The sequence below is a fragment of the Mus musculus genome, chromosome 3 (assembly GCF_000001635.26).
Source record: "Mus musculus strain C57BL/6J chromosome 3, GRCm38.p6 C57BL/6J".
NCBI classification, from domain to species: domain Eukaryota; kingdom Metazoa; phylum Chordata; class Mammalia; order Rodentia; family Muridae; genus Mus; species Mus musculus.
Window position 1 is genome coordinate 96,601,133 of NC_000069.6, and position 21,717 is coordinate 96,622,849.

Below are 21,717 nucleotides of genomic sequence, written 5' to 3' on the forward strand. Positions count from 1 at the left end.
AGCTCGCCAGGCTGGCAGGCTCCGGGGCCCAGCTCCGCCGGCCACCGGGATGGAGACGATGCGAGCACAGCGGCTGCAGCCCGGTGTAGGCGTCGGTGGGAGAGGCACTTTGCGAGCGCTGCGGCCAGGGGTGACCGGGGCCCCGACTAGCGCCGCCACACCCCCCGTGGGCCCGCCGCCCGCCCCGCCGCCCCCCGCCCCGCCCCCGCCTCCGCTGCTTCTGGCTGGGGCCCCCGGGCTGCCCCTGCCCCCCGGCGCCGCGGGTAGCCCTGCGGTGCTGCGCGAGGCTGTGGAGGCGGTGGTGAGGAGCTTCGCCAAGCACACGCAGGGCTACGGTCGAGGTAAGTGTCGGGAACTGGCCTCCTGCGGGACACCCTCTAGTCAAGAGCCTGGCTCCCACAGCTCCCACTGTCCTCACAGTGGCTCCGCTTGGCGTCCAGCCTTCGCATGCATTTCCTTTTGGGGAGTTTCCTTCTGGACACACACACAAGCGCGCACGCGCGCGTGTACACACACACACACACACACACACACACACACACACACGAGTTATTAATGCATTCTTCAGGGACTCCTGTTTTCAGATGCAATTCTCTTTTCTTCCCAACTTTTTCTCTGTCAGCAGGCTTAAGATTTTAATGTCCTTCTCCCTTTAAGAACCCGCCCCTATTGTGTGGGATCCTCTCCTTTATCTCAGACCCAGGGCATTTCTCATCCTTACCCTTCTCTGTCTTCTCTCTCTGATCTCAGCAATTCCTGTACTCCCATCTCCTGAGCCCTTGTACTTCATCTTCTGAATCTCGACTTTTTAGTTCTTCACATACTTAACTTACCCACCCCACCTCCCACCATGAAATTTCCACCATGACTTCAGATCTGCTGGAGAATTATTAGGTAGTGCTTTCAAAAGTCACTCACAATAATTGTTCCTTTGAATCTGAACCCACACCATTGAGGCCGTGCCAGCTTCCTGTGACTTGGTGCCTCGCTTTAGTGTCTTAGTTTGGAGCCTCACAACTCGGGCCTCTGTCTGTCTGGCGCTGTATTCCTGGCCCTTGCCCAGGAACTGAGGATAAATCTCAGGCCCTGGCTCACTCAATGCTAAATTCTGTGGAAACAAGCCAGGCAACAACCTTATTTTGCTTAGAAATTGCCGGCTTAAAGATGCCTAATTTCTGGGAAGAGGGATGTGAGAATTTTCTTTGTTGTTTTTGTTTAGGCAACGTTAACCAATTTCCTGTCAGAATCCTGGTTCCAAATTCATAGTTTAAACGACAAGGAACACACAGTGAAGGGTGTATGACTCAGACTTTAAGTCTGGAATTTCCAACACATCCCTTCTGTTTCCTTGATCAGGTCCTCCTGGGTCTAAAAGTGACTGCCTCCTTGCTGTTTTCTAGGAGAAAAGTTGCACAGCTCACCCCACCCTCTTTCTTTCTTTCCAGACTGTTGGTTGACCTCCTTCCGCCCCACTCTTTGCTTCCTTTTGGAAGCTTCAGTGAAAAGAGCAGACAGGCTTCGGAGGCCTGTCAGTCCCGGCTCTGTCTTTGGGCAAAGGGTCTCATAACTTCACTGAGCAGCAGTTTCTTCAAGGATTGTGCACATTGATGACAGATTGGGCACTTAAAATGATTGCTAGCCCCGATTTTCTGGTCATCTCTTCCTTGAGACCATGTTTCACTTTCTTCTACTCTTAAATGTTTGTGTCTTTGTGAACAGGAAGATTTCAGTGAAGTTGAACGTTCAGATCCACTCTGCTGCACGCCTGATGGCTCATTTATTCTCCCCTTCTCTTTGCTCTCTAACCAGTTTGAATTGCAGCCAGGCTAGGATTCTGTAGGGTGCTGGGCTACAAATGGATGCACTTCTGAAGCTACTGAGTCAACAGAGTTACTTTCCAGGTCGGTTAGAGTAAACAAGGTTTAACATGGCTACACCATAAATATGTCCGGCTCTTTTTTATCTCATTCTGAGGGAAGCATTTTGCCTCGGGTGTAGTAGTAACCAGAACTAGCTACCCTATGTCTAAAGAGTTCCTCTTGGAAACTTACAGGCACTTATCGACATGATAGAGAAATGTACTCTTCCCTCACCCATGTTTCTATGCCCCGAAGAACCTCTAATCTGGCTTCTAAACCGAGTGTCTGGAAAACCTTTTTAGTTTCCTAAGAAAGGACGAAGGAACAAAGGGATTGTGCTGACGAGAACAATCAGGCTTCAGAGTCTGTGGTGCATCTCCCCTTCAGTCTCCCCACCTCCCACCATCGTCTTATTATTCTTGAGTTTCTCATTTCCAGTCTGGGTGTCCAGCCAGGGCTGTAGGAGAATTTGGCTCTCTGCTGATTTGGCTCAAAGTCGCTCACCACATGGAATCACTTACTCTGCTTCAATTAATAGGCAAAGCTGCCCTTGGCATACACCCATGTACCCTTGTGACTGATGGCAAGATATTCAGGGGATGGCTCTGTTGCCCTGAATACAATTTACTTTGGTCTCGGTCCAGATCGCTTTCTCATCTGAGGATACCTTACATGCCATCTTCAATTCACATCCTTCATCCTTTTCCTGAAGACTCTAAGCTCACCATTTCCAGTACTGAGTTTTTAGATTTATCTTCACCAGCATGGGGTCCCAGCACACACACACACACACACACACACACACACACACCTCTCTTCTGTTGTCCCCTCCTCTGTACATTAGCTTCCACTCCCCACTCCTCTACGCATACCTGCTCAAAAGTCACACATACACTATTGTGTAGGCTGTCTTGTTTTGTTTTGTTTTTGAGAAAAGCTCTTGGTTATAGCCCAGGTTAGTATGGAACTTACCGTGTAGTTCAGGCTTTTTAATTCATGGTGATTCCCCTGCCTCAGCTTCCCAACTGCTGGGATTACAAGTGTACGCCATCATGCCTGACTTGCTGTTGATTCTCAGCTCCACTCACAGTACGGTATGAAGGACATTGACTGGGGACCTGGTCCTGTCATGCAGTGGCATTGGGATTCCAGAGATATTGCTTACTCTTTTTTAGTTTTATCTGTTCCATTTTTTTCATTTAATAAATATTTACTGCTCACCAGATGCAGTGGTGAACAAGTCACATGTTTAGTCTCTACGTGGATGGAGCCCAGTCTGCTTTAGAGCATGCATGAAGCTTAATGTCACAATAGAGCAAGGCAGTATAATATGAAAGAGGGCTTGTCTTGGAACCAAGTGAATTATTGGTTCTTTATCCTGGCTCTGCCGCTTCTGGTCTGTTCCTTAAGTTGGAGACTTTTTGCAGAATAAGCATTATAACACTTGTCTTGATTTTTAAATGTTTTTGTTTATGGGTGTTTTGCCTGCATGCATGTCTGTGTACCATGTGCATGCCTGGTGCCCACAATGGCTAGAAGAGGGCATTGGATCCCCAGGGACTAGAATCACAGATGATTTTGAGCTACTGTGTGGGTGCTGGGAATTGAACCTGGGTTCTCTGGAAGAGCAGCAAGTGCTTTAAACCAGTAAGTCATTTCTTCACCCATGAATAAGTGAATTTTGCATGGTATTTTCTGATTAGCTACTCTTTGTCATTACAACCATAGACTAAATATCACTGGAGCTAAACTGGTGTGGGCATTTATAATTTTTAGAACTACTGTATCAGACCCTCTGTTAATTTCTTGTGGCTGTCATAACAAAGCATCGTAAATTGTGCTGCTTAAAACAAAAGAAATTAATCCCAGCACTCGGGAGGCAGAGGCAGGTAGATTTCTGAGTTCGAGGCCAGCCTGGTCTGCAAAGTGAGCTCCAGGACATCCAGGGCTATACAGAGAAACCCTGTCTCGAAAAACAAAACAAAACAAAAAACAAAAAAGAAATTAAGTGGGTGTGGTGGTACATATCTGTGTCCTTACTTGGGAGATGGAGGTAAAAGGAACAGTGGGAATTCATGGCCATCCCTGGCTACATGGGGACTTTGAGGCCAAGCTGGACTATGTGAGCCCTAGCAAAATAGTGTGTGTTCTTCTACAGTTCTGCAGGCCAAACGTCAGCATCAGTATCACTGGGCCAAATGGGTATTAGCAGGATCCTGCCAGAAAGTCTAGTCTCCTTTGCCTTCTCCAGCTTCTAATAGCAGCAGCATTCCTGAGCACTGGTCATAACTGCAGCACTCCAGTGTCTGCCTCTGATGTCTTCTCTTCTGTTTTGCCAACTCCAACCTCCCCCTCACAGTTGCTGTTTCTTTTTGTTTTTGAAGCAGGCAGTAGCTGTATCTGTAGAGCTGTGTAGCTCTCGCTAGCTTCGAACTCATAATATAGATCAGGTTAGTCTTGAATTCATAGAGATCCCCTTGCCTCTGCCTCCCCATGCCAGTGGTATAATCTCTCACTCCCCGAGTCAGAGTCTGTAAACACATCTGCAAAGTCCTTGGCACATGAGGTAGCCTCACTGCTCCAAAGACTGAATACGCAGAGGTTGTCGGGATGCATTGTTTAGCTTCAGTAGATAGAGTCCTACCAAAGTCACTGCTACTCCGCAGTGCTGGCCTTCAAAGACTTCTGTGCACCCTAGGCTATTCATGGTCTTCCAAAAACCGAAAAAGGAAATAGTTGATAAAATATTGTCAAGCACCTTCCCTGTTTCCATAATATCTTGGATGAACCTCTGCCAGCGTATTCTCACAAACTAGAATGATCAGGGAAACCCCTTACCTCTCGGTGGCACTACCTAGTTACTGCTGTTTAACCCCTTCATGCTGTTTAACCCCTTCATCCTTACACACACACACACACACACACACACACACAATATTGTCTTTAATCTTTTTCTCTGCCTTTGGCTGGTTTGAGTTTTTGTTTGTTTGCTTGCTTTGTTTTTTTTTTTTTAAGATTTATTTATTATTATATGTAAGTACTCTGTAGCTGTCTTCAGACACACCAGAAGAGGGAGTCAGATCTTGTTACGGATGGTTGTGAGCCACCATGTGGTTGCTGGGATTTGAACTCTGGACCTTCAGAAGAGCAGTCGGGTGCTCTTACCCACTGAGCCATCTCACTAAGCCCCCACTTGCTTTGTTTTTTGAGGAAGGCTCTCATGTAGTCCTGGCTGGCTTTTGACTTAGCCCCCTTGGGGCTGGGATTAGAGATGTATGCTACCACCCCTGGTCCTGGAATTATTCTTTTATTACTGTTGTTTTTCCTATGTTACTTTCTTCATTCCTCCCTGGTGCTTGGGAATTGAGCCCAAGCTAGCGCTTTGGCCTGTTAGGCGAACACTCTACTACTGAGCTGCGTCCTTATTCTATATTTATTGTCTTTTTAAAGGTCCACTTAATTAGCATGTGTGTGTGTGCGCGCGCGAGCGCGTGTGTGTATCCCATCTCTCTGTCCAAGACAGGGTTTCTCTGTGTAGCTCTGGCTGTCCTGGAAAACTCTATAGACCAGGCTGTCCTCAAACTCATAGAGATCCACCTGCCTCTGCCTGATGTGTTATTTTAATGTCTTTATCCTTAGTAAGAAATCATTTGTCACCAACATTTCATTTAGACAGTCATCTAATGTTTTATTTCCTATAAGTAAAAAACAAAACCCAAATATTCCCTTTTGTGTTCGCAGCATCATGGTATAAGCATTTAAACATGAGTTTGGTCTTTATCTCAACCCAGCATCTGTCAGTAACTTCCACAAAGCATTGCATTTATCAAATATATCCTGTTCTTCTAATATCTTGTATAAACCATTATGTCCATGATTCCTTACTGAAAATCTGCTTTAAAAAAAAAAAACAAACAAACCGAAATCAAACCCTGCTGGGCACTCGCCTTTAATCCCAGCACTCAGGAGGCAGAAGCAGATGGGTCTCTGAGTTCAGCATGGTCCAGGACAGCCAGGTCTACACCGAGAAATCCTGTCTTGAAAAACAAAACAACAAAGCAAACAACAAAACAAAACCCTATGGCTATTCACTTATACATGTACAAACTCAAACAATGTACACACATTGTAAGATTGTAAGTTTTAGGGGACTCATGAGGCCCTTTGAGGCTCAGACATAGATTGGATCTTGGTTAGGTTTCCCAAGCTGGGAAGAACCTTGCCCTTAGGATCTCTAGATTCATGCTGCAATTCTGTTGCAGGCTTTGAGCCCCAGAGCTCCAGCTTCCCCGAATCACAGCATCACTTAGGAACATTTTCAAATGTAGATCACAATCAGCTGCTTAAAAAAAAAGAAAGAAAGAAAGAAAGAAAAAGGAAAAAAAAGAAGCCAAACCAAACCCCAAGCCAAAACACAAAACCCTTTTCCTCGGGCTCTCATTAACTCAGCATTACCTAAACTAGCTCCCATTACCTTTGGCTTTGAGGAATTATGAAGACCCAGCCCTGTGCTGTCTATGCCAGGGTCTGCTTTAGCTGGATATGAGACCAGCATAAACTTTGAATGGCCCTTCCCTATGGTCACCTCCCCCTTCTCATCCACCCTAGTATTTTCCCTGTTGTTTGCGTTAGGGGCTCTTGTTGTCATCCTCCCCATAAGGATTTTCTTTAGCATCTGAGATGGGCCCCAACTGGGCCATTTTCCCAAGCCACGGGAGAGGTTCTGGGCCAGGCTCGAAGAGAGACATCATGAGGTTTGATTTCTTCTTGCTGTCAGCTTGGGAGTAGAGCATTCCATGCCATTCAGGCCCTAGTTGGACAAGTGCCACCATTCCTTCCACCTTCAGGCTGCTGTGGAGCAGGACACAGAAGTTGGGTATTTTGCCAGCAATCTGATTGGCTGAATTCTCATCTTCATTGTCATTAGTGATGCCAGCACCCATCTCATCACCTTCTTTGTTAAGTGCTATGGGCAAGACCAAATGCCTGGACAAAACTGGGGGGCTGGAAATATCAGCTATGTCAATAAAGCCCACTATTTCCAAGTCTGTGTTAATGACTTTAGGGATGGGGTCAATTTCTTCATCTATAACAAAAGGCTCTGGCAAGACTTGTACATCAGCCGTTAGGTGGCCACACTTGAGAACAGTATGGAAAGGTGTGTACGCCAGATCTATCAGCTTTCCAAACATAGATTGCACATTTTTCAAACACAGGGGGCCATCAATAGAAAAATTTGCCCTTCACCATTAAGTCTATGGTATACCAAGGCATACCAAGGAATCGGTGCTCTGAAGCTCCTCCAAGTTCGCCAAGCACATGACATATAACTTAGATGGGAAAGGGAAGGGGAGTGGAAACCTGTTGCTCTCACTTCTTTGATTCTGAGTAGCTAGGGAGTGTCCCAGTGACCCCCTGCCAATACCAAGACAGCCATCAGTCACCAGAACAACCTGGCAAGGAATCGCTCCACCCCATTCTTGCTGGACAATATTGCAAACGCTGACTAATGCAGACTCCAAGCAGGTTTTGTCATAATCATCCATGTTACTCAGTGCTTCCTGCAGGGTGTTGTAGTCTCTCGTGAGGGGACCATCAGCTCCCACAGTGACAAAAACACCACCAGCGCTGTGAATTCAAGCTTGTAATTTGTGGCCATGTGTTCAAATAGCATCGTCAGGCCATGGGCAGCCAGGTGCTTCCGCTGGTATTCCTCAGAGCTCTTGACAGACACAGTCTTCGTGCTCCCTAAGTCTGATGCAGAAGGCTCGGGCAGATGCTTGCATAGGCTGTGGCCGCATCATGAGAGAGGCACACTGATCTTGGAGAACCTTCCATTTTATAATAAGCACTAAGCACGCTTGCTCTTTTCATTTTTGTCATTCATTAATTTTGTGAGACAAGATATCACTTCAGCAGCTGAGGCTTGCTTGGGATGGCTACTGTCGCCCAGGTGGCCTCCATCTTGAGGCAGTCCTATTCCCTCGGCCTTGTTAATGCTGGGGATGTGAACCCCTATGCTGGCAGCATGCCTGCTGTTTCTTGTAGGCATCATTGCATCCCTCTTCCTGCAAACACAGTCCTGAGAAGTGGCCCATGGAAAAAGAGGGCAGGCATTGCAGTGTTGCCACAAACCCTGCAAGGTGTGAAGGAGAAGAGACCCTCAGGGTGTATTGCCCAAAATAAGGTTCCTCAAAAAAAAAAAATTAATACCCAGGAAAAGCCTCAGAAGAGAATCCATACGCTCCATTCTCTCTTGTAATATACACATAACATTGTAAAACAGAAAGAAACTCTGCCCATTAGTTTATTCACTTGAGGGTCAAGTTTGAGGGTCATATTTCCTTGAATGGCAGTGTTGTCTAAAGTTTTCAGGACGCTGACAATAAGTTAGGTTGGCTGTGCCTGTAATTCCAGAAATTAGGAGGCTGGAACAGAAATAAACATGTACAACTAAGAGGCTGGAGAGATGGCTCAGAGGGTAAGAGCCTCAGCTGTTCTTCTAGAGAACCTGGATTCTATTCCACTTATAACCATCTGAACTTAAGTTTCAGGAGATCCAATACTCTTCTGGCCTCCAAGGGTACCAGGCATGTGATATGTGCACCGCTTACATGCAGGTAGAACATCTACACACATAAAGATTTTTTTTAAGTTTTTTCTAAAGTACCTTTTAAAGCCTCTAGTGTAGAGTACTTATCTGTAAGGCCCTGTAAGTAAGGGGAAAAAAATAAAACAGCAACAATAAAAAAATGATTTGACTGTGGAACCAAGGTCATCAGTTTGTCATATACACATGACCTTGTGTACACTGGTGAACTTCCCATATGTGTGCCTATGAGGCCAGTGATCTCTCACTGAACCTAGAGCTTCTCCTTCTGTCTAGGCTGGTTGGCCAGTGAGCCCAGGGACCTGTCTCTACTCAACTCCCCCTTCCCCAACACCGGGGTTATATATAGACAATATCATATCAGCTTTTACTTGGGTTCTAGGAAGCCAAACTCAGGGTCTCGTGTTGCACAGCAAGTATTATAACTACAAGAACCATTCTCCTATCCCCTCCCCTCTAAAGGATGGCCTTTCTCTTAGGGTTCCCATTGCTGTCATAAAACATCATGATAAAAACCAACCTGGGGAGGAAAGGGTTTATTTCAGCTTACAGTTCTGAGGGAAGTCAAGGTATATATTAGTCAGGACTCACTAGAGTAATAGCCTATATAATGAACCTCTCTCTCATATTGCTCGTGTGTGTGTGTGTGTGTGTGTGTGTGTGTGTGTGAGAGAGAGAGAGAGAGAGAGAGAGAGAGAGAGAGAGGGAGGGAGATTTATTAGAATGGTTTACAGGTAGATTGTAGTTCAGCTAATCCAACAATGGCTACCAAGAATTCAAAAGTTGCTTGCTTAGTCTATGAGGCTGGGTGTCGCAGCTAGTCTTGAATAGATGCTGGAACCCTGAATAAGTAGGGGTTAAGGCCAGTGAAGGACAAACAAAGCAAAGAGTGGGGGAGGGCTGGAGAGCTGGCTCAGTGGTTAAGAACACTGACTGCTCTTCCAGAGGTTCATGTCCCAGCACCTGCATGGCAGCTCACAGCTGTCTGTAACTCTAAGATCTGACACCCTCACACAGATATGCATGCAGGCAGAACACCAAGGTATATAAAACGAAAATAAAAAAAAATTTTTTTAAACCCCTCACCGAGTTCCCGCCACTTTGGATTTTAATTCCAGATGCAGTCAAGTTGACAACCAAGAACAACCATTACAAGGCAGGAACTCAAACCTAGTAGGAACCTGTGAACATGGGCCATGGAGGAGTGCTGCTTCCTGACTTGTTCCACATAGCTTGCTAGGCCTGCTTTCCTATATTCAGGTGCATGGGGGGGGGGGCACCTCCACAATGGATGGGCCCTCACACATAAACCATCAACCAAGAAAATACCCTATGGATTTGCCTCCAGTATAGTCAAAACATTTTATCCATTCATATTCCTTCTTCCCAGATGATCCTACTTGTGTCAGGTTGACATAAACATAAGCAGTACAGCCCTAAATTTCTGCCACAGCTTCCCAAGTGCAAGGATTACAGACGTGTACCACCACACCTAGCTAGGTTTGCTTCTTGTTCTGTAGCCTGATGGTTCAGTAGTTCATAGCCTTAAAAAATGTTGTAATTATTTGTATTTTATGTGTATGGGTGTCCTGCCTATGTATAAGTCTTGTGGAGACTAGAAGGTGGCATCTGATCCCCAGGGACTGTTATTACTGAGGAGCCAATGCTCTTCTCCCCTGAGCCATCTCTCCAGCACAGCTATTGAATCCTTCCCTGTCTTATTCCTCATCTGTAAAATGGTAATGACAAAAGGACCGGCCTCGTAAGGTTATGATTGGTGGGTACAGCACCCGATATTTAGTAAGTACTCCATGAATGTGATGGAGCTACTTACTGGTGATGGCTGTCACTCTCCTAGGCCAGTCGACCAATTGTAGAATACCTGACGTGTACTTTATCCACAGTAATAATGGCTGGCTGGCCCTGGAAACACCACCTATAGTATTTAAGTTAAGCTCCTTTGGTATCCAGTACTAATCAAAATGTGAGATAAAGCAGGGGTTTTTAAACTCTTCCATTGGCCACACTCTTTTTGCCCAAGAAATTGTTCTGAAACCTTGGGAATATAGGTATATAGAAGAGATATACAAATCAAGCATTTCCTGGTAATAAACTAGAATTAAAGCAATTCTTTAGGGTTAGAGAGATGATTCAGTGATAAAATACACACCACACAAGTGTGAGGACCAGAGCTCAGGTTTGAAGAATCCACAGAAAGGCGGATGCAGTGCAGCACATCTGTAATCCCAGTGTGCCTGTGGCAAGACGAGTGATGGAATCAAAATCCCAGGAGGCTCACAGGCCAGCTAGTGTGGCTTAGTAGTGATGAACAAGAAGCCCTCCCTCAAACAAGTCAGACACGAGGGACTAATAAACCAAGATTGTCTTTTGTCCCCAGATAGGTTGTGACATATGTACCTATACTCACACCCAGACACACACGTATAAAACCACACACACACAGATACAATAAAAGTTATTTAGTATACATATACTTTACCATTTACTAAAGATTAAGACAAATATGCATACTAATGAGATAGTCGAACTTGTTTATTTGCACTTATTGGTTTGTTGGTTTTTTTCCAAGACAGGATTTCTTTATGTAGCACTGGCTGTCATGGTACTTGCTCTGTAGACCAGGCTGGCCCGCCTCTGCCTCCCAAGAGCTGGGATTAAAGGCATGTGCTGCTATTATTTATTTTGGTCAGTTTTTATTGGTGATACTAACTTAAAGCATTACAATCTGTGGGGGGGTTAAAGATTTATTTATTTATTTTATACATATAAGTACACTGTAGCTGTACAGATGGTTGTGAACCAACATGTAGTTGCTGGGAATTAAACTCAGGACCTCTGCTTGCTCCGGCCCAAAGATTTATTTATTGTATGTAAGTGCACTGCAGCTGTCTTCAGACACACCAGAAGAGAGCATCAGATCTCATTACAGATGGTTGTTAGCTACCATGTGGTTGCTGGGATTTGAACTCAGGACCTTCAGAAAAGCCTGAGGTTAACAGTACTCTTAATCCATGAGCCATCTCCCCAGCCTGTATATCTATTTCTTATTTTGTTCATTTACCCGTGGGGTTTTGTTGTTGTTGTTGTTTGGTTTTTCTTGTTTTTTCAAGACAGGGTTTCTCTGTGTAGCCCTGGCTATCCTGGAACTCATTCTTTAGACCAGGCCGGCCTCCAATTCAGAAATCCGCCTGCCTTTGTCTCCCAAGTGCTGGGATTAAAGGTGTGTGCCACCACTGCCCGGCCTGTTATTTCTTAACAAAATAAATCTAGGATGAGCATTTGACACTGTGGACATAGAGCATCTTCAACAGTTTTAAAGTTGATTGATACTCTGAACCCATCATCATCAATACCGAGAGCTGATTTATGGTAGTACTTAGTACAGAGTGGCAGAAGTAGTTAGGGCTGTTCCAGAAATTGTTAAAAACTCTGTCCTGAGCTGCAATGTGCAACTCCAGGTACAGAGACTCAGTACCCTCTCCTAGATCTATGGGCACCTGCACACACAGGGTGCTCAAACATACTCAAGCACATCTACCCATATACAAAAATAATAAGCCTTTTAAAAGAAAACTTTTAATCACAAGCCAAAATACACATAACAATTAAAATTGTACTTATTTATTTATATGTGTGCATGATACACATTTATGGGCATTTGTGCCATGGAGGTCAGGGAACAGTTCCATGGCGTCAGTTCTCGTCCATCTTTATGTGGATTTCAGAAATGGAACTATATCACCAGGCTCAAGAAGAGTCGTCTTGGTTACCTCCACTTATCTATGTATCCATCCATCCATCTATCCATCTATCTATTTTTTAATATTACTTATTTAATGTATATGAGTACACTGTAGCTGTCTTCAGACACACCAGAAGAGGGCATTGGGTCCCATTACAGATGGTTGTGAGTTACCATGTGGTTGCTGGGAATTGAATTCAGGACCTCTGGAAGAGTGTGGTCAGAGCTCTTAACTGCTGAGCCATCACTCTGGCTTCCATCTATCTATTTTAATCAAACTTAAACCAACAACTCTTAAAAGCAAACATTGCAGGGCTAGAGAGAGAGCTCAATAGACTAGGGTTGGGTTCCCAGCACCTACATGGTGCCTCTCAACCACCCAAACTCCAATTCCAGGGGATCTGACGTGCACTCTAACCTCCACCAGCACCTCACATGTATAGTGCTCAGGCATACGTGCAGGCAAAATACTCATAAACATACAAAGAAATAAAAGATAAATCTGACATTTAATGTTCTAAATGGCTGAGCCATCTTTTCAGTCCCACAAAACAATTTTTAAATAGAACATTTTAACACAATAAAAAATACACTATTTTTGGAACTATTTAGAAACTATTATGTTTCCATAAGATCCAAAAACTTCATGCTAGAGACAGTGCAGTTCATGACCTATAAGCATCTCCAATCTGAGCAGAAGTGATTCGGCCATCTTTGACGTGTCACAAGGCACCAAGGCTGCTGCGTTGCTCTATGTTCCTCCACCAGTGGCATTGTCAGAAATACCGTGGGCTCATTTCACAGTTGATTTTGAATCATTTTGTTTACAGCACATCCAGGAGCCTTTTTCTGTTTCCAGTTTCCCACTCTCCCATTTATTTACCTCACCCCATACAAGGTTACAACCCATACTGTAAGAAGCTAGGAACTAGAGCATTGGGGAGGAAGAAGGGGAGGAGGAGGAAAAGGAGGACAGAAGCCCAACTTTGGCATGCTGATTTATTAGTCTATGTCTGCCCTCTTGCAGTGAATGTGGTGGAGGCCCTTCAGGAATTCTGGCAGATGAAACAGTCTCGGGGCGCTGACTTGAAGAACGGGGCTCTGGTGGTGTACGAGATGGTCCCCTCCAACAGCCCTCCCTACGTCTGCTATGTCACTCTGCCTGGGGGGAGCTGCTTCGGGAGTTTCCAGGTAAGACTCATGAGGCTGCAGAAAGGGTAAATGTGTAAGTGCTAGTAAGGACTTGTATCATTTGGCCGTTGGTCTCTGCCTGATGTCATGGATATGAGGACTAACTCTGGGCAAATCCTTCCAGCAAGCACCTGAGGCTCGTGAGATCACAGAGGAGCCTCAATCAGCATACTTTGTTTTGGCCTACAACTCAAACCCATTTCAAATTTGAGCAGTTACTGCACTCCCAACGCCAACCTTTGCTTTAATCTGGCTTCCACGCTCGCACTCCCAACTCCTTGCATTTCTTCTTTTTGAAATTTGTATGGCTGTCTTGCTAGCTTCTATGGCTGTGTAGAACATTTGAGGAGTGCCCAGATACCCTGGAATAAAGTTCCAGAGTGTTTTAAGCTGCCATGTGGGTACTGGGAATCTAACCTGAGTCCTCTGTAAGAGCAGCTAGTGCTCCAACCAATCTCTCCAGCTCTGATGATGATGATAATAATGATGATTTTTGAGATAGTGTTTCTCTATGTGACAACCCTGGCTGTCTTTGAATTTGCTGTATAGACCAGGCTGGCCTGGAACTGAAGAGATCTGCCTGCCTCTGCTTCCCAAGTGTTGGGATTCAAGGCGTGCTCCACAACCACCTGGCTCTGATTTTATTTTTAATTACATGTATATGTATGTATGTTGGGGGAATGTGTATAAAGCCTGAAGATGATAGCAAGCCCCTGGGGCTGGAGTTACAGGTGGTTATAAACCTTGTGATGTGGGTTCTCTGTGTGTGAGAACCGGATTCAGGTCCTCTGGAAGAGCAAGAAGAGTCGTTTCTCCATCCCCTCTTCCTTTTTTTCTTTTTTTAAAGACAGGATCTCATGTAGTCCAGCCTAGCCTCAAAATATGTAGCTAAGGATGACCATGCTGAACTTTTGATCCTCCTGTTCCCATCTCCCAAGTGCTGGGATTATCAGACATAGAGCTATCATGCCCCATTTATGAAGTGCTTAGGGGGCTGCTCCTAGGGCCTCCAGCACACCAGGCAAACACTCTACAACTGAGCTACAGCCAGCCCTAGCTTCCCAGTTACACTGTTTCTACAGTTTTCCTATTGCTAAGGTTCTATACAGAGATGAAAGGCAATACTTGAGAACTTTGTAGGCTAGTGAGAAATTATAGGGGCTAAAGAGGTGGTTCAACCATTAAGAGAGCTGGCTGCTCTTTCAGAGGACCAAGTTAAGATCCCAGCACTCATGTCAGACAGCTTACAACCACTGGTAACTCTAGCTCCAGGGAATCCCACACTCCCTTTTGGCCTTTACTGGCACTCACACCCATATATATGTATGTATGTGTGTGTGTATATAAGCATATATACATACATACACAATACATACATATACATACATGTATATATACACACAAATAAAACAGATTATAAAAATCTTTAAAAATAAATTATACAGATTCTATGAATATTATCAAGAACTGTTTTTTTTCCATTTCAGAGAGGAAGGCAGCCTTCCAAAATGCCACCTTAAAGAGTCTGGATAGAATTAAAAGAAGATAATAGATACCTTTGGTTAGTTTTCATGTGGTTGTGTCACCATCAGATATGGTTGGAGCCCTTGCTGTGTCTATAGCACCTTGGGTTTCCTCATCATATGACTTACAATATATCATTATTGCTTGTCTTTGCAAGGATTCCCAAATGTATCTGTTTTTTCCCCTCTGTATATGTGTATATGTGTGTGTATACACATAGGATTGAACCCAGGACCTTGCAAACTATCTTTCTTCTTGGTCAGTATTAAAAACTTGCCACCCATTCAGAGTACATAGATGACAATTTACCTATCGCATGAGTAAAACCCACTCCCACTATAGCTCAGTTTTTGCCTTAAACAGAGATTTCCTAAGGAAATCTCTCAATCTCAACCTCAGTCCCCCCCACCCCCACCCCCCTCCATAGACGGGATCTGTAGTCCTGGCTGTTCTGGGACTCACTCTGTAGAACAAGCTGGCCCTGACCGAACTCATGGAAATTTGCCTGCATTAAAGGTGTACACCACCATGCCTGGCTTGGTAGCTTTGTTTTAAATCAGACGACTAAGCCTTTTGGCTCAACACTTGAGCCATTTCAGATAAATATAAGCCCAGGATGACTAACGATTACTTAGTTTCCCATTTTCGTTCGTGGTGTGCACGAGTGTGGGTGCATGTACCCACGCCTGCTGTGTGTGTGGAATCCTGAGGCTGACATAGAGAAACATCCTCAGCTACTCTCCCACCTTCCTCATCAGTGCGGAATTTCTCAGTCAAACCTACAGTGTGCCAACATGGCGGCTCTTGCTAGCCAGCTTGCTCTGGGGATCCCAGCTCTGCTGTTCCAGAGGCTGGAACCTCAGGCAGGCATCATGTATATGGGTTCCAGAACCTGGGAGTCTGAATTCTGGCTGTCACACCTGTGCAGCAAGTCCTTTAACACTGGCCCATCTCAGCCCCCTTTCTTTCCTCAGAGTATTATGGCTCCTTCTCAACCCATCACCATCTGAAGGGCAGGCTGAGTTTTACTTTGATTTGTTATTTTCTGAAAGTCAAATTATCTGTTCTTGGCTTCTTTTAGCTTATTTTACATTCCCCTTGGCAGGTGGAATTTTCCTAGTGATTTTCTTCACACCGACTTTTTTTAGTAGTAATATTATGGGATAAAGTAGTTAACAGGTTAATAATAAAGTAGAAATAGAGAAACTAAAGAAACAAAAAATCTTAGTGTGGATATATCAAGTTCCATATGCTGTCTCAGAGGGAACTGCCCTCCAGGGGAAACCAGGACTTATCAATATAGTTAAGTGACATCATCTCCCACTGTCCCTTTGAAAGCTGAAACATCAAGCCAATGTGGTAATACACGCCCGCCATTAATCCCAGCACTTGGGAGAGAGAGATCTGTGTTCAAGGTCAGCCTGGTCTACATAGTGAGTTCCAGGACAGCCGGAGCTACACAGAGAGACAGACACCTTATCTCAGAAAAGCAAACAGCTATATCACTCTTCTTAATCATGAGTGACCAAGGCGCAGAGGCTTCTTCAGCACCTGCTAAAGACTATAGCAGAAGGCCATGATGCCTAAGGATCTGAAGTCAGGGTGATCTGACTTCTGAACACTAGATTTGCCCTAAGACCATGTTAGTTTTAAAAAGCTGTTTCCCTTGTTTTCCTCAGTCATCATTCCTTCCCTCTGTGACCCATCTTCCCTGCATTTACTGCAAGCAAAAAAGACATCTTCAGCCTTAGCTCCTATGGAGGTAGCTCCTCTGATCTGCTGTAGAAAATGCCTGTTTACAGCTAAAAGAACGTGGAAGAATCCCAGATGGGTGCTTCCAACAGGTCATGCATGGCCTTGTTTAAATCTTGGGTTACCCAGAATTCAGAGAGCCTTGCCTGACAAACTGGCTTTTGAGTAATTAGTCCACTGACACTTTACATAAAGGCATTTTCCATGTCTTATGGCTATCTGCTGACTTCGGCAGCTTTCCTAGCTCTGCATTCAATTTTGTAGGAGTAGTCATCTCCAATTCTTTAATGACTTCAGGATGTTGAGTCAAAATTGTTTCCAAACACCATGCCATTTTTCACTAAAGCTTCGGAAAGTGTGATGAATGCAACTGATTCATCCATGGTGTCCAAATGTCCTCTTCCTCAGTGGTGTCCTCCCTGCGGCTCCTCCTCACTCCTCAGTGGTGTCCTCCCTGCTCCTCCTCCTCCCTCCTTGGTGGTGTCTTCCCTGCTCTTCTTCCCTCCTCAGTGGTGTCCTCCCTGCTGCTCTTCCTCCCTCCTCAGTGGTGTCCTCCCTGCTCCTCCTCCTCCCTCCTCAGTGGTGTCCTCCCTTCTCCTCCTCCTCCCTCCTCAGTGGTGTCCTCCCTTCTCCTCCTCCTCCCTCCTCAGTGGTGTCCTCCCTGCTGCTCCTCCTCCCTCCTCAGTGGTGTCCTCCCTGCTGCTCCTCCTCCTCCTCCCCCTCTGAGATGCACACGTGTATATATTCTCACTCTTTCTCTCCTGCCTAGTTTTGTCCCACAAAAGCTGAGGCCCGGCGAAGTGCTGCAAAGATTGCATTAATGAACTCTGTGTTTAATGAGCATCCATCCCGAAGAATTACTGATGAGTTTATTGAGAAGAGTGTCTCAGAGGCCCTGGCATCTTTCAATGTAAGGAACTTGGAAATGGGAGGGAGCATGGGGAATGGGAGAGGCAAGGAACCCATCCATTTTTGTTCTTTTCTGTTTGTATTTGATTATTTTGTATATATGGGTGTACCACATACATGCAGTGCCTAGAAGCCAGATGAGCATCAGGTCCCTGATACTGGATTTATAGATGGTTCTGATGTGCTATGTGGGTGCTGGGGATTGAACCCTGGTCCTCTGGGGCAGTAGCCAGTGCTCTTAATGACTGAGCTATGGCTCCAGCCCTTTTGTCTGCATTTCTATTCTGTTTATTCTACCAATGTGTGTGTGTGCGTGCCCGCGCTCCAAGTCTGTCTTTAATTCCTTACCCGTGTTTTTATGTTTATTGATTTGTCTTTATATTTCTTTGGTATCATGATATTTTTAATCTGAGCTTTGTGGAATTCATTTTTTTTTATAATGATGGTCATGTGAGTAGCAGGATAACCAGGACCATAGAGAAAACCTATCTCAAACAAACAAAAATAATAAGAAAATTTTTTATCAGCTGGGTGGTGGTAGTATACATCTTTAATCCCAGCACATAGGAGGCAGAGACTGGTGAATCTCTGAGTTCAAGGCCAGACTAGTCTACAGATTGAGTTCCAGAACAGCCAGAGATACACAGTGAAACTGTCTCAAAAAACAATTTTTTTTAAAAATTTTTTATTAGGTATTTAGCTCATTTACATTTCCAATGCTATACCAAAAGTCCCCCATACCAACCCACCACCACTCCCCTACCCACCCACTCCCCCTTTTTGGCCCTGGCGTTCCCCTGTACTGGGGCATATAAAGTTTGCAAGTCCAATGGGCCTCTCTTTCCAGTGATGGCCGACTAGGCCATCTTTTGATACATACGCAGCTAGAGTCAAAAGCTCCCGGGTACTGGTTAGTTCATAATGTTGTTTCACCTATAGGGTTGCAGATCCCTTTAGCTCCTTGGGTACTTTCTCTAGCTCCTCCATTGGGGGCCGTGTGACCCATCCAATAGCTGACTGTGAGCATCCACTTCTGTGTTTGCTAGGCCCTGGCATAGTCTCACAAGAGACATCAAAAAACAAATTTTAAAAACAAAAACAAAAAAACAAAACCCAAAACAAGGTCCTGGACACATGGATCAATGATTAAGAGCACTGACTGCTCTTTCAGAGATCCTGAGTTCAATTCCCAGAACCACATGATGGCTCACAACTATGTATAATGGGATCTGAAGCCTTCTTCTGGTGTGTCTGAAGATGGCTACAGGGTACTAATATACATAAAATAAGTTAATAAATCTTAAAAACAAACAAGAGAAAAACAACAAATAAAAGAGGGAGGGAAGAAGGGAGGGAGGGAGGGAGGGAGAGAGAGAGAGAAAGAGAATTAATATCTGGCCTCCACACATACACAGAGACTCTTAAACTATTTATTTATTTGTTTGTTTGTTTGGTTGGTTTGGTTTTTTTCGAGACAGAATTTCTCTGTATAGCCTTGGCTATCCTAGAACTTACTCTGTAGACCAGCCTGGCCTCGAACTCAGAAATCCACCTGCCTCTGCCTCCCAAGTGCTGGGATTAAAGGCATGCACCACCACCACCCAGCTAAACTATTTGTTTTTATTTCAATGTGGCAACTGAACATTTAAAATTAAACGTATGGGAGCTGGTAAAATGGCTCAGCAGTTCAGAGCACTTGCTGCCTTCTTTTTCTAAGATTTATTTATTATTATACATAAGCACACTTTAGCTGTCTTCAGACACTAGAAGAGGACATCAGATCTCATTACGGATGGTTGTGAGCCACCAGGTGGTTGTTGAGATTTGAACTCAGGACCTTTGGAAGAGCTGTTAGTGCTCTTAACCTCTGATCCATCTCTCCAGCCCCAACACTTGCTGCTTTCTAAAAGGATGGGAGTTCAGTTCTTTATGTCAGGTGAGCTGTCTGTAGCTCCAGCTCCAAGGGGAAGCTGCTACCTTCCTCTGGCCTCTGTTGACATTCACACGATACACAAACATACACACATTAAAAAAAAAAATCTTTAGGAGGGGGGAGGAGAGTAGTGGGGGAGGGTATGGGGGACTTTTGGGATAGCATTGGAAATGTAAATGAAGAAAATACCTAATTTTAAAAAAAGGAAAAAAAATCTTTAAAAATTAAATATGTGGCTCATGAAGGGCTAGAGATATCACTCCTTGGCCTTTTGGCTGAGATGAAGTGTGCGAAGGGCTAGAGATGAGTTAGCAGTAAAGCATTTGCCTTGCAAGCACAAGGCCCTTATTTTGATCCCCAAAGCCCACTTAAAGTGCTGAGTGTGGTAGCTCTCATGGATAGTTCCAGCCAGTCTAGCCTGCCTGGAGAGCCTCAGGCCAAGCATCCTGTCTGACAGGAGTGGTCAGTGTTTCTGAGGAATAGCACGCACTAGCCTCCGGCCTCCAGATGAGTACGCTGCACACATGCACATACATATTCACACGCACAGAAATGTGACTAGTGTCTATTGGATAGTGCCAGTCAAAATAATCTGACTAAAGATCTATTTGTCATTTTCTTTCTCCTGTTACCAGGGTAACAGAGAGGAAGCTGACAACCCAAATACGGGGATTGGTGCCTTCCGATTCATGTTGGAATCTAACAAGGGCAAGTCAATGCTGGAGTTCCAGGTACAGTTCCACTCACATCCCTGGCTCTAATAAAGCAGAGCAGCCTGACAGACACAGCAATTTTAATGCCACCTACTAATCCTTACCTCCTTATTCAGAAAAAGACACAGGGAGAAAATGTGGTTAAAATTTACAGTGCACAATTACCTCTCTTCCCCCTCGGGGTGCATACCAGAATTGGTAATTATAGATGCTTCCACAATATGATTTGTAAAACTTTTCCCCTGTAATTCTGATGCAGTCTCCTAACTTAAACTCACTATCCTGGTTGTATTAGTCAGGGTTCTCTAGAGAAACAGAACTGACAGAATGAATGTATGTGTACCCCCCACACACAGTTTATTAGAATGACTTATAGGCTGTGGTCTGACTTTTCCAAAAATGACTGACTCTTAGAATCCAGCAGCGTTCAGCTCATGAGGCCGGATGTCTCAGCTGCTCTTCAGTATACACCAGAATCCCAAAAGCGTAGGCTATAATGCCAATGAAGGAATGGACTTCCTGGCAAAGGCAAGAGCAAACAGGCAGAGAACAAGCTTCCTTCTTCAAGTCCTTCATAGAGACTGCCCCGAGGTGTGGCCCAGACTTAAGGGAGTGTCTTCCCACCTCAAATGATCCAATCAAGAAAAAACCCTCACAAGTATACCCAGCAGTTTGGGTTTTAATTAGTTCCAGGGGTCATCATCATGTTGACAACAAAAAATGGCCTTCACGCTGGTGTTTCCTCTCGTTTCTCAGGAGCTGATGACAGTTTTTCAGCTGCTGCACTGGAATGGCAGCCTTAAGGCCATGAGGGAAAGACAGTGCTCTCGACAGGTAAGAGTCACCCGAGAGAAAAGGGCAGGAGGAAAACTACTTTGGGCTGTTAAATGGTTACTAGGCTGTGACTACTGAAGGCCTTATTCTAGCATCTTTGCTCTTGTATTCTTTTTTGTTTTGTGTATTTCAAGACAAGGTTTCTCTGTGTAGCCCTGGCTGTCCTGAAACTCACTCTGCAGGGAGTAGCTGGCCTTGAATAGAGATCCACCCATCTCTGCCTTCTGCAAGCGCCTGGTGTGCTCTTGTAGTCTTTGCTTTTTGAATGTCACTGGGCTCCTTTTGCCATGCTTCTCCACCATAAAGTTTCCCTTAGGAAACTCTTTGGCTAAACTGGGCTTGGTAGCTCACACCTTTAATCCCAGCTCTTAGGAGGCAGTGGCAGGCAGATCTGAGTTCTAGCTAGTTCCACATCAGGTAGTGCTACACAGTGAGACCCTGTTTCAAAACAAAATAAAACAAACAAAAAGCCCTACCTTTTTGTCCTCTCTATTTCCTGGCTGCTATGACATGAACTAGTCTGCTCTGCTATGCCTCCCTTCTAAGACAGGCTGATAACTCTGAAACGATCACCTTCTGAGTATCTAAGAACTCAGGAAGGACCAAATCTATCACACTAATTGTGGATC

The 21,717-nt window shown here is 44.8% G+C and overlaps 1 protein-coding gene and 1 pseudogene across 2 annotated transcripts in view; one reads left to right on the forward strand and one right to left on the reverse strand.

Moving 5' to 3' along the window:
* Window positions 1-21,717, forward strand: part of Lix1l (Lix1-like) — a 24,220-nt gene continuing 2,503 nt past the window's right edge. The window contains exons 1-5 of the mRNA NM_001163170.1: window positions 1-341; window positions 13,260-13,423; window positions 17,469-17,609; window positions 20,177-20,272; window positions 21,011-21,088. Coding sequence (NP_001156642.1) covers window positions 50-341; window positions 13,260-13,423; window positions 17,469-17,609; window positions 20,177-20,272; window positions 21,011-21,088 — 771 coding nt within the window. The 5' untranslated portion in view covers window positions 1-49. The remainder of the gene's footprint in view (window positions 342-13,259; window positions 13,424-17,468; window positions 17,610-20,176; window positions 20,273-21,010; window positions 21,089-21,717) is intronic.
* The window catches only part of 6330549D23Rik (RIKEN cDNA 6330549D23 gene), a 23,158-nt pseudogene continuing 6,970 nt past the window's right edge, over window positions 5,530-21,717 (reverse strand). The window contains exon 2 of the transcript NR_003619.2: window positions 5,530-7,995. The product of NR_003619.2 is annotated as an RIKEN cDNA 6330549D23 gene (transcript). The remainder of the gene's footprint in view (window positions 7,996-21,717) is intronic.